General features: G+C 42.5%; 1 protein-coding gene and 1 non-coding gene across 2 annotated transcripts in view; both read right to left on the bottom strand.

Annotated features, from left to right (window-relative positions):
- Window positions 1-15,874, bottom strand: part of Loxhd1 (lipoxygenase homology domains 1) — a gene marked incomplete in the record, with an annotated part of 174,362 nt that overhangs the window by 130,178 nt on the left and 28,310 nt on the right. The window contains 2 exon segments of the mRNA XM_017796306.1: window positions 940-1,088; window positions 10,813-10,911. Coding sequence (XP_017651795.1) covers window positions 940-1,088; window positions 10,813-10,911 — 248 coding nt within the window.
- Window positions 4,110-4,249, bottom strand: LOC115068943. Its single transcript, XR_003848282.1, has one exon. It is a non-coding gene; the product is annotated as a small nucleolar RNA SNORA8 (small nucleolar RNA).

The following is a 15,874-nucleotide window of genomic DNA, read 5'->3' as shown; positions in this document are numbered from 1 at the left end:
GGGGAATTACACACTGTGTGTGTGTGTGGGGAGAGAGAGAGAGAGAGAGAGAGAGAGAGAGAGAGAGAGAGAGAGAGAGAGAGAATATGACCTCATTAAAAGGAAGAGACATTATCTCTGGGAGGAATATTCTCCACCTAACAACAAGCCCACCAGCAAAGCTGGTCTTCTGAGAGTTGAGAGGGAAATGGGTTGATGAGCCCTTGTAGGTGAGACTGAGCCCAGGGAAGAGGCCTGTCTGTGGTAAAGCCAGCTATATTCTGTGGCTGCAGAGATACAGCAAATCACAGGCAAGTTACTGTGATTTGACCTAAAGGTCAATTAGGATAAGATACCCCAGAAAAAGGGGGAGAAAAAGATGAAGCTACCAAATAGGAGTGATTTATATCTTATCCTTCCCAGATGGGCCACAGACATATCAAATCATCCTGGGCTACACAGCCCTTACTTCTTCCCACACAGACTCAGAGCATCCTAGTGAATACATGGAGAGAACTTAGAGTCAATGCATTTAGGTTGATATGGAATAACAGTTATGACTGAACTGCTGTCCCTCCTCAATACCAGAGTAACTGCCACACCTTTACACAGCTTGATTGACTAGGGGTCTATTCTGTTCAGATGAGGGGAACTATACACACATAAGCAACTGGGTATCCCAAAGGACAGGCTCTATAGTCCAGAGTCAGGAGCTTCATGGTAGAGCCTTAAAAGATAGTTAGACCCTGACTGGGGTCTAATCCTGATCTAGGATTCTAGAAAAGTTTTATCAAGGTCAAAGTCTTTGAGGCCACTAAGGGAGCAGCAGGTATGGTCAGTAGACTTAGGTAACAGAATAGAGGGAGACAGACTTAGAGAGGGAAGTTAAGCTAGGTTATAGGTCTCTGAAGAGCCAGAAGTTTCCCTCCCATTCCCCACTTGTCCAAAGACTGAACCTACCTTGGACAGGAACCAACCTGCAGATCCCCCCTTGTTATTATGGCCCACATTGATCTTCATTAGCTGTCCCAAATCCAGGGCATCCAATGTGAACTTGTCTTCAGCTCCCCTTTCAAAGTTGTCCTTTTCATTTTCCAGCCTACGCTCCCCTGAATGCACAGAAGCAAGAAAGTCACAAAAAGACCAGAAGAGAAGAAAGAACCAGCACCGAGCCTTAATGGTCCACCCACTGAAAGAGATCCTGCAAAGTCAAGGACGGCTCCCTGTTGGGATCTAAGGGCTCCTTACATCCCTCCAGCCTCTGGAAAGTTCCAGTTTGTCTCACGTGTAGCTGGTACCCAGGTCTCATAATGGGCTTTCGGATTTCAGCCTTAGTCTGCAGTTTTTATCCCTGTGAACTGATTTGTATCTCTACCCCAAGACTTGCCTTGTTATGTCTGGTTTGCTGGTCCTAGAGCACTGACCATGGTAGCTGATGTAGGGGCTGCAGCTGGGAAGCTGGCCCCCTTAGCTCACTCTTCTGGAAGCAGTGCTAGTAACTGCCAGTAGATGCTGCTTGCTATTTAACAGAGATCTTTTTCCCTTGCCCCTTGCCACAATCCAAGGAGGTACTATTAACTCAGTCTTGCAAATGAAGGAGCTGAGACTTAGAAAGTTAAATAATTTGCCCAAAGTCATATAAGCAATGAACACAAAGTTTAATTTGTTTTTCTGCTTTGCAGTTCTGAATTACCACATTTCCATGATTTTGCATGTACATGTTATATTAGTCCTTCTAACCCCATCAAGGCATCAACTTTTTGTTTAAAACTTCCTGTGTTCTTTCTTTAGTAAATGTACATTGTAACATCCAGAAATATAGAAAATAATTCTGCATATTCATGTACCCACCACCCAGATGTGAGAAGTGTAACAGATGCAAACATTTTGTCTCCTTTGTTTCAGATCTTTCACTTAAAAATATTTCATTTGTGATTTTTATATATATGAGTTTATTGCCTGCATGTATATAAGTGCATCCATGTTGTGCAATGCCTGAGGAGGTCAGAAGAGGGTGTTGGATCCCCTGGAACTGGGAGTTACAGACAGTTGTTAGCTGCTGTGTGGGTGCTAGGAATTGAACCCAGGTCCTCTGCAAGAGAAGTGAGTGCTCTTAACCACTGAGCCATCTCTCCAGTCCCAATAATCCTTTTTTAAGAAAACAAAACCCAGTAGATATATCTAAGGCCTCACTGTTCATCTCTGCCTCCTATACCCTTCCTCATCTCCCTGTACATTCCCAGGAATCCTTTTCACATGTATGCATCCCTAAGGGAGATAGGCTACTTCTGCTTGTTCCCAATTTCTACATAAACGACAGCATAGTGCCCATCTCACTACCTCAATCCTTCATCTGCACAGTGGGGCTGGAAACAGGGCCTGTGTCACAGGATGGCTGTGAGGTCTGCTGTATTCCTACATACCTAGTACATAGGACAGCCTTAAGCCCAGCAGGCCCTGAGGCAGGGCCACTTTTGCTGGAGTTGCTCTGTTACCACAGGTCTTTGTGGAAGCTGTGTCTTTCAGTTAACATCAAGCTTTGGAGAACCCCTGTGGACACCAGTAACTAGTTCGTTCATCCAGCTGCCCTAGCAGAGCCACCCAGAAAGAGAGGCACCACAGCCTCTGCTTTCTCTTGATGTATATTTGAGCTGTTTCTGACTTGTGCTGTTGTAAAAAGCACTGAAATAGCCTTGCCTCTGCATGTTTGTAAGAGATGCTCCAACATCTGCAGGTAGAGCTGTTGGCTTGGTGTATGCTCAACTTCAGCTTGTCAGGTAAAACTGCCCTCCAAACTACTTATACCATGTTAATCCCCCCCAGCAGTGTATGGGGATTTCCATTCCCATAATCATTAACATTTGTATTTTTAAATTTTTACTCAGTATAGAGTGGTATCTCATTGTGGTTTTAATGTGCATTTCCTTACTTTTTTCTCTCTTTTTAGAGAGACTGACCATATGATTTGTAAATAGATATTATATGTTACTAGGCTATGTGTCTCTGTAATTTTTATGTTCATATCTTTTATTGCATTTTTATTTTATCTTTCCTTAGACTATTGTATTTTTATCATGCAGACATTTCTCTTGTTTTAATAGAATTTATCAATATTTTCCCTTGGGTTTTTGTGCTTTAGGTAAATTGCTTAAGAAATTCCACATCTAAAGTAAGAATAGAAAAATAAATACTTTCACATTTAAGTCTCTAGCCCATCTGGAAGCTATTTTTGTGCATAGTGAAAGGTAAGGATCTAATTTTATCTATTCTCAAGTGGTTAGACAATTGTTCAAACACCACTAATTAAACATCTCATCTTTTCCCTCTGATTTATAGTTTATAATGCCATTTATAGCATGTTTCCAGATTCTTCTGTTCCATTGGTCTATTTTGTTTATCCTTCTTCTAGTGCCACACTATTTTTGTTTTGAAGATTTATTTATTTTCATATTTGATATGCATGTGTGTGAGCCCACATGCATTTATGAGTACCACACATGCAAGAGCCTGGGTACCAGTCAGATGAGGGTACTGATCCACTAGAACTGGAGTTATAGGTGGTGATTATAGGTGCTGGGAACCAAATGCAGGTCCTCTGACAGAGCAGTAGCACTCTTGACCACCGAGCCATCTCTCCAGCCCCTACATTACATTTTTGTGTGTGTGTGTGTGTGTGTGTGGAGGGGTGCATGTTATAGTACATGTGGAGGTCAGAGGACAGCTTGCAGGAGTTGGTTCTCTCCTTCTACCATGTAGGTCCCAGGGGTTGAACTCAGCTCATCCATCTTGGTAGCAAGCCTTTACCTGTCAAGCCACCTCACCAGCTCTATTCATGCCATTTTCATTTTCAAAATTATCTTGTCAATATTTAGTTCTTTAGGGTTATACATGAATTTTATTAGTGGCCTAAGCTTCAGATATTGTCTTTTGGAAATTTGACTATAACCACATAAAAGAACTGGGAAAAACTGACACCTTAGTAAGTTTGGGTCCTTTCTCGTCCATAAACACATTTCTCCATTTATTCGTGTATTCGTGTATATCCTTCAATAAAGTTATATTTCCCAGAAAGTTCTTTCTTTAGACTCAGTCTTAGGTACTATCTAATTTCTTTTTATTTTTTAATATGCACCTATATCAATAGAACTACCAAGTTTAATAGGCACCAAAGCCAAGAAAACCAATGATGCCAGACAGTGAATTTTTATTGCACTGTTCTTTGAGCACACCAGCAGGAAGGAGCTGCTGAGTGCACATATCATGCAGTGCATAGTACTACCTAATTTCTAATTAAATAGTATATTTTTATGCTAAATGCTTAAATTGCTTGTTGTTTTAGTAACTTTTGCTCATTAAGTTTGAAACTACTTCCTTTATGAAACTTTCTCTTTCATTGGGACTGGTGGGGTTTTTTTTTTTTATGTGTATGAGTGTATTGCCTGCATGTATGTGAGTGCACCCGTGCTGTGCAATTCCGCAGAGGTCAGAAGAGGACTTCAGATTCCCCTGGAGCTGGAGTTAAGGACGGTTAGTAGCCGCCATGTGGGTGCTGGGAATCAAACCTGGGTCTTCTGCAAGAGCAGTCAGTGCTCTTAACCGCTGAGCCATCTCTCAAGTCCCATGGGCCTGCTGGTTTTTTAATTCTCCTGGATTTAATAGATGCTATTTCTTATGAAAATGAAAGTTTGCTAATTGCGTGTAGTGGCACATACCTATAACCCCTGAATTCAGAAGGCTAAGGCAGGAGAATCATTGTTATATCAAAAGACTCGAAGAAAGGGGTGGGGAGGGAGGGAGGGAAGGAGAGAGGGAGGGAGGGAGGGAGAGAGAAGAATGGGGAGAGAGAACAAAGAGAGGGAAGAAAAGAAAAAGGGAGATGGGAAAAAGACAAAAGAAAAGAAAGTTTATTTCTTCACTTTGTCTTTAGAGCTTTTATTTCTTTCTCTTGTCATTTTTTTCCAAAATTAGGACTTCCAGCACTGTGATGAATACAAATCATGATCAGCCAAAATATATCTGAGATAATTCTACTTTTTCTTCTTTAATATGCTATTGTGATAAATTAAATGAATAGGCAGACTAACGTTAACTCATTATTTAATTCTTGGAATAAATGTCATAGAGCAGGAAATGCTTATCATTTATCAATATATCTACTTACAAATTTAGTGTGCTGGTATTTTATTTAGGATTTGGGGCCTTTTTTTTTTTTGGTCATTTTAAGACAGAGTCTCCCTGTAGCCCCAGCTGGCCTGGAACTCACTATATAGACTAGGCTGGTCTCGAACTCACAAAGATCCACCTACCTCTGCTGGGATTAAAGTGGTGGCATGTGCCACCAAACCTGGCCTTTTGGTCCTTTTTAAAATTATTGAATCTAATCTATACATTTCTCTGTTAATTGTACCTGCCTCATATTTTCATCAAAATTCATAAAATAAGCTAGCATGCATTACCTCTTTCTCTGTTCTTTGAAATAATTTGTATAAGATGGAGAGTAACTATTTCTTAAATATTTGGTAGATTTTGCCTAAGCAATCTATGGGTCTGAAGTCCTGGGTGATTTTTAATTGCTGGTTTAATTGCTTTAGTGATTATACATCTCTCTGGAAACTGGCGTCTGCAAGTCCTTGAGACAATCAATGCTTCTAGGATGCTGAGATGAATGTTCAGACTATGAAGTGCAGTGACAGGCTTGGACCCCAGCTGCTTGGTTGTGCTCTCCCAGGCATGAATGCTAACAGAAAAAGAGAATTGGCTGCCAAGATTCTGGAGACCCCAGCACCAGAAAAGAGGTGAATGCTTCTTGTTAATGCAGCTTGAAGACTGTCCCCAGCCCTGCCTTTTTGGCCCTTTCCAAAGTCTACCATTCTGCCCAGCAGCTTCCTTTTCAGACAACCTAACACGGGTTGGATACTAGACACTTATACACCTGTTCAGTACTTTGAATTCCCCAACAGAGTCTGTTCCAGATGAGGAGGCAGAAGGGGGGGAGAGAAAGAGCAGGAGGAGGAGGAGGAGAAGAACAGCCTAGCAGATTATTCATATTATTTCTTCTTTCATTGATTAATTACTTAGAAATGTGCTTTTTAAATTTCTACGTGAATTGGGAAGTTGGATTTTCTTCTAATTTTAATACATTATAATCAAAGAATAGTGCCCGAGTTATTGATTCGTTTGAATTTGTTAGGATTTGCATTGTGATTTTGTATCTAGTCAGTATGTGCATGAAAAAAAAAATGTCAAGGGCCAGTGGTGCACACCTTTAATCCCAGCACTTGGGAGGCAGAGGCAGGCAGATCTTTGTGAGTTCGAGGCCAGCCTGGTCTACATAGTGAGTTCCAGGACAGCTGGGGCTACAAGGAGACCCTGTCTCAAAAAAGACAAAAAAAAAAATGTCTTGTGCAAACTTCCATTAAGTCAAGCTTATCAGCTTAATAAAATGCCTCCAACATCACCTTCTCTGGTCCATTTCTACTCTGTGTCACAATGTAGAAGCTCATTGGGAAGATTAGATTTTACAGATGAAAATAAAATTTGTATTTAACTTACCAAGACCACAGCCAGTGCAAAGACTAGAGGCACCAATATTCAGCACTCATATAAACTTTTTATCCATTTGGTGTTATTAATTACTGAGAGTGCCACATTAAGAAACCTCACACATGATTATGCATTAAGTTACACCAATAATTATGTTGTTGCTTCACATATCTGGGAATGTGTTGTTAAATTTATACAAGTTCAGAGTTGTTGTGTTACTCTCTTCATCGCTAATCTTGTGTTGTCTAGCACACCTTTATTTCTGACAGTGTAGTTCACCTAAATGTTGATTTAATGGGTGAATAGAGCTGTGCCAGCTTCTCTCCTTGTTGACGTTTTCCTGGAACATTTCATCCGGCCCTATTTATTCTCAAATCTTTTATATCCTATTTTTAAGCTATATTATTTTTTATCTTTTCATCTAATATGAGAGTACCTTTTTTTGAAACAAGGTCATGTAACTAGCCCAAACTGGCCTCAAACTCACAATTCTCTGGCACCTCTTATTTAAAAAAAAATATTTACTATTTTTATGTGTATGAGTGTATTGCCTGCATGTATGTAAGTGTACCTGTGTCATGCAATGCCCACAAAGGTCAGAAGAAGGCATCCATTGAATCCCCTGGAACTGGAGTTATAGATGGTTGTTAGCTGCCATGTGGGTGCTGGGATTCAAACCTAGGTCTTCTGTGAGAGCAGCCAGTGCTCTTAACCACTGAGTCATCTCTCCAGTCCCCCCTGCACCCCTTCTAAAGTACTGGAATTACAGGTGTGCACACCATGCCTGGCAAGAATATCTATTTTTAACTGTTTTTTCCCCTTCTATTTATGTGGTAATCGATGCACTTACTTTCGCTTTTGTCAAGCTTTCTCCTGCTTCTCTCTCATTTGCTTCTGTCGTGCTGACATTTTTATTCATTCTATTCATTTATGGGCTATACATTTCTGCTTTTGGTGCTTGCTTTTATAATTTTGATATTCATGCCTGACTTACTGACGTTTGCAGCTGCTTATTCTTCTGGAGGTGGAGAGACAGGTTTCGGCTTCATTGTGCTTTCGCTCATCATCTGCTTTCCTTCTCAAATTCTAATTTTAAATATTTTGGATCCACACTTCCTTTGTCCTTGTATTGGTCACTATTCTGTTTTGTAGTCACTGCCTGCCTACATTAGTTACATAGTTATCAGGTTTTGTTCACTTTTCTGTGTTTGTGTGTGTGACGTGGCTTACTATGGTTACTCTGTAATCAAGCTAGCTGGCCTTGAACTCACTATGCACCCCAGGCTCACCTCAAACTCCTGATCCTATTGCTTCAGCTTCCCAAGTGCTGGACTTCACAGGTACGAGCCACCCCAACATGACCGTGACCACCTGTCTTTCCTTTTCTTTTCTTCTCTTTTTTTTTTTTTTTTTTTTTTTTTTTTTTTTTTTTTTGCCTTTTTGAGACAGTGTCTCCCTGTAGCCCCAGTTGGAACTTGCTATTTAGACTAAACTGGCCTCCAACTCAGAGATCTACCTGCTCCTGCCTCCCAAGTGCTGAGATTAAAGGCATGCACCACCATATTCAGCTCCTTTTCTTAAAGTACATCCTTTAATGGTTGTTTAAGCATGGATGGAGGACAGGTAAGCTCTGTTTCTCTTTGCTGGGATGGAAGCTTGTTAATGTCCCCCTGCCCTGGAATGATAACATTCAGTATAGAATTATAGGTTGACAAATATTCTTACTGAGAATATTGAAGATATGATTACATAAATTTATGACCTCTATTTATTAATGATGGGAATTTTCCATCAGTCTAGCTGTTATTTTTATAGAAAGCAATCTGCCAAATCTGCTTCCTTTTAGGCTCTTTCTCTTTGCTTTCAGTTTTACCACAATGCATCTAACTGTAGATTTGTTTATATGTTCTGTTCAATGAGTCATTTTGCTACTTTAAACTGAAGATTCACGTCTGCTGGATCTTGAAAAAGTTTCAGCCATTATATCTTTGAATACTTTCTCTTGCCTATGCCCCATATCCTGTATTTCTGAAACTCCTACTCACCATCCATCAGACCTATTCTTTCCTCTGCTCCCATAGCTTCTCGAATCTACTCCCCAACCCTTTTTCTACATCTAAGGATGTTGCTCATATCTATCTTATAGTTCGTGGAGTCTCCATTCAACTATTCTTTAAATTTTATTTTTTTATGTGTATGCGTGTATTGCCTACATGTATGTAAGTGCACCCGTGTTATGCAATGCCCACAGAAGACAGAGAGGCTGCTGGATTCCCCTGAAACTGGAGTTATGGACAGCTGCTAGCTGCCATGTGGGTGCTGGGATTTAAATCCAGTTCCTCTGCAAGAACAGACCGTGTTCTTAACCACTGAGCCATCTCTCCAGCCCCTCCATTCATGTATTTTTAGTTGTATTGTTTAACTCATCTACTAAGAGTTTACCTTTAATTCTTTATTCAACTTTTAAATTTGTGTTGTTTAACTCTTACCAGGCACTTATCTTTGGTAGCCATATTTTCATTTCCTGTATTTTGGGTTGATTATTTTTCCAAATGCTCTGTTTTCCATGGTGTCTTATTTTCTTTTTTTTAATGTTTTTAAAAGGTTTAAACAATTTAAATTATAGGCTTTCTCATATTGCTCCATTATCTGAAATTCGTAGGAATTTAATTCTATTATGTTGACTGAAGCTTTAGTCATGGTGGATGGTGTCCTTAGTTTGTAGTTTGGGAAAATAAACTCATTTCTAATCCTTCATCTGTGGGAATCTTGTGCAGTCTTAGAATGGAGATTCATTTGCTATGAACCAAATATTCTGGTTTGTGTTTGTTTCTGGTTATGGGGAACATTTGTTTTTTGAGACAGTCTCACTATGTGCCCCTGGCTGGCCTGGAACTCACTGTATAGACCAGACTGGCCTCAGACTCACAGAGATCTGCCTCCCAAGTGCTGGGATTAAAGGCATGGTGTGACCAAGCCCAGCTTGAACCAAATATTCTGTATGTGGGAAAAGGAGCTCTCAAATCACACATCTAATGTAAAACCAGACCTCAAGCCCCTATGTAGGATAAGCCTAAGGTATCACTTTTTAGCCATTTTGTTTTTAATTTAGAGCTCATGCAAGGGGTGTTTACTACACCCATGAGCATACATTTTCCTGGTCTATTTTTCACTGATGTCCCTGGGAACCCTTGGGGCTCTTGACTTGTGCAATTCTAATTTCAAATCCCTTGCCTCATTCCAGAACTAGGTCCCATTTTCTGGCCCTAAATGGGCATAAAGATCTTCTAGATAGTTGAACATGAAAGCTCCCTTCTTCTAAGAGCCACAACATCAATTCATAGTTATTACTTGGTTTTGAGTTTCCCCTTCATTTCTGATACCCAGAGTTCTTTTTTATTGCTTATAACTTTACCAACACATTTTTTATTCTTTAATATATTATATCCCAAATTTCTACATCTCTGTAACTTTTCTGACTACTATGTTTTTCTGCTAAATTAGCAGAAGTGAGAGAGAGTCATCTGCCTCAGTCTGCTGACCTGGACTTCCTCCCAGCACCTGCAGCTGTGTCTATACTCAGCTCTGGCTTCACCAGTGAGGCCTGGTATAATTTACCCCCGGTCCCATCCTGGTTCGTCTCACTTCACTGCACTGAATCAGACCACAATCCCCCATAACCCAAAGTAGGGCTCAAATGATCACAGAGCTTACAAAGATATAGAAATTAAGTGAGAATGAGTTGCCTGGAAGTGTGGAATTTGGGTTTATTCATAGTCTAGAATGCAGGGCAATTTTATCAAACCCCAAACCTAGGCATATTTTATTCTAAAAACTCATCATGTACCCACACATGCACACACACATACATAGTTTTGAAAGCCTATTACATATACATAAATTTTGTTTATTTACTTTTTTGCTTGTTTGTTTGTTCATTTTTGAGACAGGGTCTCCCTATAGTCCCAGCTAACCTGGGACTATATGTAGACCTCTATGTAGACTAGGTTGGCCTTGATCTCACAGAATTTGCCTGCCTCTGACTCCTGAGTGCTGGGATTAAAGGTGTACACCATCATGCCCAGTTATATACATAAATTTTATAACATGAGATAGATACTCTGCTTCCCAGGACAGGCTACAGTAAATCACAGCACAAGCAGAGTGATGCTCAACAGAGAAGCCCAAAAGGGGACTCAAGCTGCCTTCCTCTGCTGGGACGGTGAGAAACAACCCACCCAAGAAGGTGTACTGAGCACGGCTTGTGAGGAAAGGATTCAAACCCATTACCCGTGTCTCCATACTCTCCAAAGATATTGATGAAGACATCAGCATCTGTCCCTGCACCAATCATGTCACCAGTGTACACCTTGATTTCATACTTGTTACCTGGGAACAAAAACAGAGAATATCTTGGTTCACTAGGGCCCTGAGAAGAGAAGGCCACAGGTCCCCATACAAACCCATCCTTCTCCCCAGAAATCTATGTCATCATTACTGTCAATAATAGAGCAACAAAGCAGTCACTCAACATTGGTTCCAAAAGGTCATTACTAAACTCTTCGGAATAAATAAATCATACATAGTGGGGACTTTCTGTTTTCATCTACTAACATTTTCCCAAGGGGTCACTCTGAATCAACACTTTACCAATGTATCCTCGCTGGACTACTGAAATGGCTCCTCTTACCCTATGACCTTCTCTAGTCCATTGTTCACACTGTATCACAATGTAGAAATTCATTGGGGAGTTAGATTCTACAGATGAAAATAAAATTTGTATATAAGTTAAAAAGGCCACAGGAAATACAAAGTCTAGAGGTACCAATGGTGGCCAGCAAACATGTGGTGTCGACTCAATCTGGGATTAACTGAAATGAGAGAGATCTTCTTGATTGGATCACCTGAAGCTGGAAGACACACCTTAAATGTGGGTGTTACCTTCTGATGGCAGCCGGTATAAAAGGCCCACGGCAGAGGAGAACACCTGGCTTCTTGCTGCTTGCCTTCTCTCTCACTGGTGAGTTCGTCTTGCTGCTATAGACTGAAGACTAGCTGATCTTTTGGAATTCGTCAGACCTTCAGTGCCATATTGGGACTACTGAGACATCCAGCCTCGTGGACTGAGCGACTACGGATTCTCAGCCTCTCCAGTGTGGTGCAGCCATCGTTGGACTACTCGGACTCTATCCTGTGAGCTAAGCTGATAAATCTCTATACATATATATTCATTCTACAGGTTCTGTTTCTCTGGAGAACGCTGACTAATACAACGTGTTTAGGAGTTACCTCCTTAAAGACCCATATCTGCTTCCTGTATCTTTGCTGTATTCACTGAAAAATAAATTCTCTATAACCCCAAACACAGCCTCAGTCATAGACTCAAAGGGGGCAAGTTTAACACAAACTTGACAGCATGCTGAGCCCTAACTAGGTCTCCCCATCTGGAGTCTGCTTTAAGGTAGGGGATAAAGGCCTGAGGATGACATGTGTGGTTGGGGCAAGGAAACTCTTCTAGATTTTCTTTATTGCTAACAATTCTGAGAGCTGAGACAATTCCTCTCTTTCCTTCCTACATGACTTTCTACTTTGTATATAGCAAACCCTTCCTATTAGATGTGTAATGCCCAATTTGCAAAGATGATTAAAAACTACAGCTGTTCTAGCCGGCCATGGTGTTGCACGCATTTAATCCCAGCACTCGGGAGGCAGAGGAAGGCAGATCTCTGTGAGTTCAAGGCCAGCCTGGTCTACATAGTGAGTTCCAGGTCATCTGGGGCTACAGGGAGACCCTGTCTCAAAAAGACCAAAAAAAAAAAAAAACCAAAACTGCAGCTGTTCTAATTGAGGCTTTTCTGTCTACCTCCTCCCTAGACCCTTCCCTGCCTTCTGCCTCTAGCCTCCAAAGGTATTTGTCCTCTGAATTCTCCAGCTCTGCTGTCAACTGTGCTGATGACTTTGAATTTTGTCATGGGCTGCCTTGTGCTTTCTGCTGTTTCCTGAAGGTAAAGTCTCTAAGCTCCTCCAGAACTGGGTGCAGGGCTTCATTCTTCCTTTCTTTTTTAAAAATTTTTATTTATTTATTTTGGTCTTTTTGAGGCAAGGTCTCCCTGTAGCCCCAGCTGGCCTGGAACTCAACAGGTAGACCAGTCTGGCCTTGAACTCAAGAGATCCACCTGCCTCTGTCTCCCAAGTGCTGGGATCAAAAGTATGCGCCACCACGCCCAGCTCATTCTTCCTTTCTTCCTCCCCACCTCTTCCTCTCTTCTTCACTCCCTCCCTCCCTTCCACATTCCCTGGTACAGTCCTGGACCTATTCAATGTGTTGAAATGTACATTGAATCCAATTTCTTAAAACTTGAAGACCCAGAGAAGTTGTAGAGGGTAAAGGATTAAAAAGAAAAACCTAGCTCCACCCCTTTCCCACCTCCAGCACTGCCTATGGCACAGGATCATCCAGGAGAGACAATGTGCCACTGAGCTTAAAGGGGACACACAGAGAGCACCCTTCCCCAGTGCTTGGCAGTTTGTCCTTGATTGGTGAGAACATGGAATCCAAAGCAGAAGATATATTTTCTTTATAATCCTCACTCAGAAAGCTCACCAGAGTTGGTTGGGAGGTATCCTCCAATACTTGTCCACAACTTAAGGCTCCAGGAGGAACAGTTAAGAGTCTACCTCCCTTTTCTTAACCAAGAAGACCCTGTGTGACAGCAGCTGGAACCAAGGCCTTCAGAAGAGGCCAGGCCCAGAGAGCTCATGAGGAGCTGGCTTGGAATTTGGACCTCAGGCTGCCTGGGGAGTGGGTTAAAAGGCACATTTCCCAGGAGAGCTTCTGGTCATGCTATTTATAAGGATCAAGACGATCTTGGTCTAGGCTGACTAATTTCACTCTTATCACCCTCTAACTCCAGAGGTCCTGCCTGAACTTGGTTGTCTCCTTCCTGGCACGTAGACCCTCTGGAGCATTGATTTGATTCCTAACCTTTCTCAGCTCCTCTCTAGGGTTCCTGCACAGAGGCAAGAAAGCACCTCTTAATGGTGCAAGATGCCAGGGCACTGTAGCTTGTGGTACCGAGGTAATGGAGGCCCAGGGGAGGCTCTGAAGGCTACTTCCAAGCACCCGGTTGTCAGATGGGGCAGCAGGACTCCACAGAGAGGCAGGTACAGTGTAGCAGGAGGATAAGAGGAGCAGGGAAGCATTTTCAAAAAATGTGGCAGTGTTCTGAGATCATTCCAGAAGGCAGAATTGGTATCACTGGGTCAGATTATAATGAGGGCAACTTTAGCCCTCAAAAATTTTCAAATAGCAAGAAATCACAGCAAAGGAATGGGGTGTTCTCTGAGTGTATCTCCTATCCCTAGAGATGCGTAAGTAGTTACTGTGTGTCATACTGTTGGGTGGAGAGCCATCTGTCAGGGACATTGTAGAGGAAATGCCATTGATAAAAGAACATGGGGCCAGGCCTCCTTGACACTGGCTGAGGAGGAACAACTCAGAGGTGCCCTGGGTCAGTATAAGGAAGGCCTGGGATGCAAGCATCAAAGCTTCTGGGAACAGTGTCTATTTCCTAGAGAGGCAGAGCATCAAGCCAAGGAAGCAAGCAAAGACAGGCCAAGACCAGGGCTCAAGAGCTCAGAGCTGAGAGAAGGAGCTTCTGAGTCTTTCCATCTGAGGTGACAAGAGATCTGAGCCCAGGGATCAGGAAGTCAGGTAGACGTTATGGGAGGGACAGGGGTAGGCTGTCTTTTAGTCTCTGTGGAGATTTCTATGTCAAGATGGGATTATGGGTCCCTGGGTGGCTTCCTGGGTGAACAGCAGGCTTTTGTTGGTTAGGTGACTGTCACAACAAGAAAGGGATGAGAGTTGTGGCAGAGATAGGCAGGTATACCTCACAAAGCCCTTTAAAAGGCACCACAAGTGGGCAATGAAGGTCATTCATTGTTGTTTTTTTTAACCCCCTTTTCCACATTTCCTTTTCAACAGAAGTTGCCAATTTTCAGAACAAGGCCTAGTGCCCAGTGCAACCCCAGCTGGTAATTCAGTGCACTACTGATCGAAAGCAGGGTTCCCCTGCTGCTGGGAAACAGCATAGCGCCTTGAGCCTCCTTTCAACACCCAGATGTGGTCACACATATGTTAAAGTTTGAATGTGAAAGGTCCCCTATGGGTTCATATGTTTGAATACTTGGTCCCCAGCTGATGGCGCTGTTTAGGGAGGTTATAGAACCTTTAGGACATGTGGGCACTAGGCTGCAGAAATGGGTCACTGGGGACAGGGCTTCAAAGTGCTCCTGATTCTGACCCAAGCTCTCTGCTTTCCAGTCCACTGCCCTGCCTGTCAGAAGCTCCCGTCTCCTCTGAGAAATGCCCACTATGCTGGACTGAAATCCCCTGAAACCACAAGCCAATCAGCCCTTCTTTCCTTAAGTTGCTGCTGTCAGGTATTTTATCACTGCGAAATGAAAAATAACTAATACACATGGGGTTTTGTATGAAATTCACTGTGAGATCTTGCAATCAATAAAATGGCAAAACACTCCCCACCTATGATGGGGGCTCACATATTGGGGCTGCTACCCTAGCAACCTGAAACTGACCAGAATGAGGGGGAGGGGAGTAGCGGGAAGAGGAAGCCCTGAAGAAACCCCACCCAAAGGCCAGGAGGGAGTGGTGAAGCATGCAGAAAGATGATAGGCACAAAGGCCCGATAGAGGATTCCCAGGGGAAAGGGCGCATCTCGTCCATGGACTCACCATGGTGACCTGCCTTCTCAGGTGAGTGATACTAAGCATTTACGCAGGCATTTGAAGTTCACAAACCACTTGCACATCTTTGAAGTCATCTGATCCACATGATGGTCATATGATACAGGTAGGGCAGGTACCATTGATATTGTCATTTACAGACAAGGAAACCCGAGGCTCAGAAGGTGGGGCGGCTTCCCCAGGGACACACAGCTGTAAATGATGCCAGAGTTTCTTGTCTTTTGGATTCAAGGTCCTTCCTTAAGATTCCCAGTGGCTTCCCCTGCCCTGTGTCAAGGGTCAGTAAACTTTTCCTGGCAAGTTCCAGATAGGATGTATTTTAGAAGTTGTAGGCCAGTTGATCTCTGTTGCAATGACTCACCTTGCTGCACATGGTGAACTAAATGTTTGGGGTCTGGGGAGGGTGAGGAGAGTTGACTGTGAAAGAGCATAAAGGGCCAGGTGTGGTGGCGCATGCCTTTAATCCCAGCACTCGGGAAGCAGAGGCAGGTGGATTTGTCAAGGCCAGCCTGGTCTACACAGTGAGTTCCAGGACAGCTGGGGCTACAGGGAGACCCTGTCTCAAAAAGACCAAAAAAAAAAA

Source organism: Nannospalax galili, unplaced genomic scaffold, assembly GCF_000622305.1.
Source record: "Nannospalax galili isolate Female #2095 unplaced genomic scaffold, S.galili_v1.0 scaffold169, whole genome shotgun sequence".
NCBI lineage: Eukaryota > Metazoa > Chordata > Mammalia > Rodentia > Spalacidae > Nannospalax > Nannospalax galili.
The sequence above is the reverse complement of the archived record's forward strand: the minus strand, read 5'-3'. Positions and strand labels throughout refer to the sequence as shown.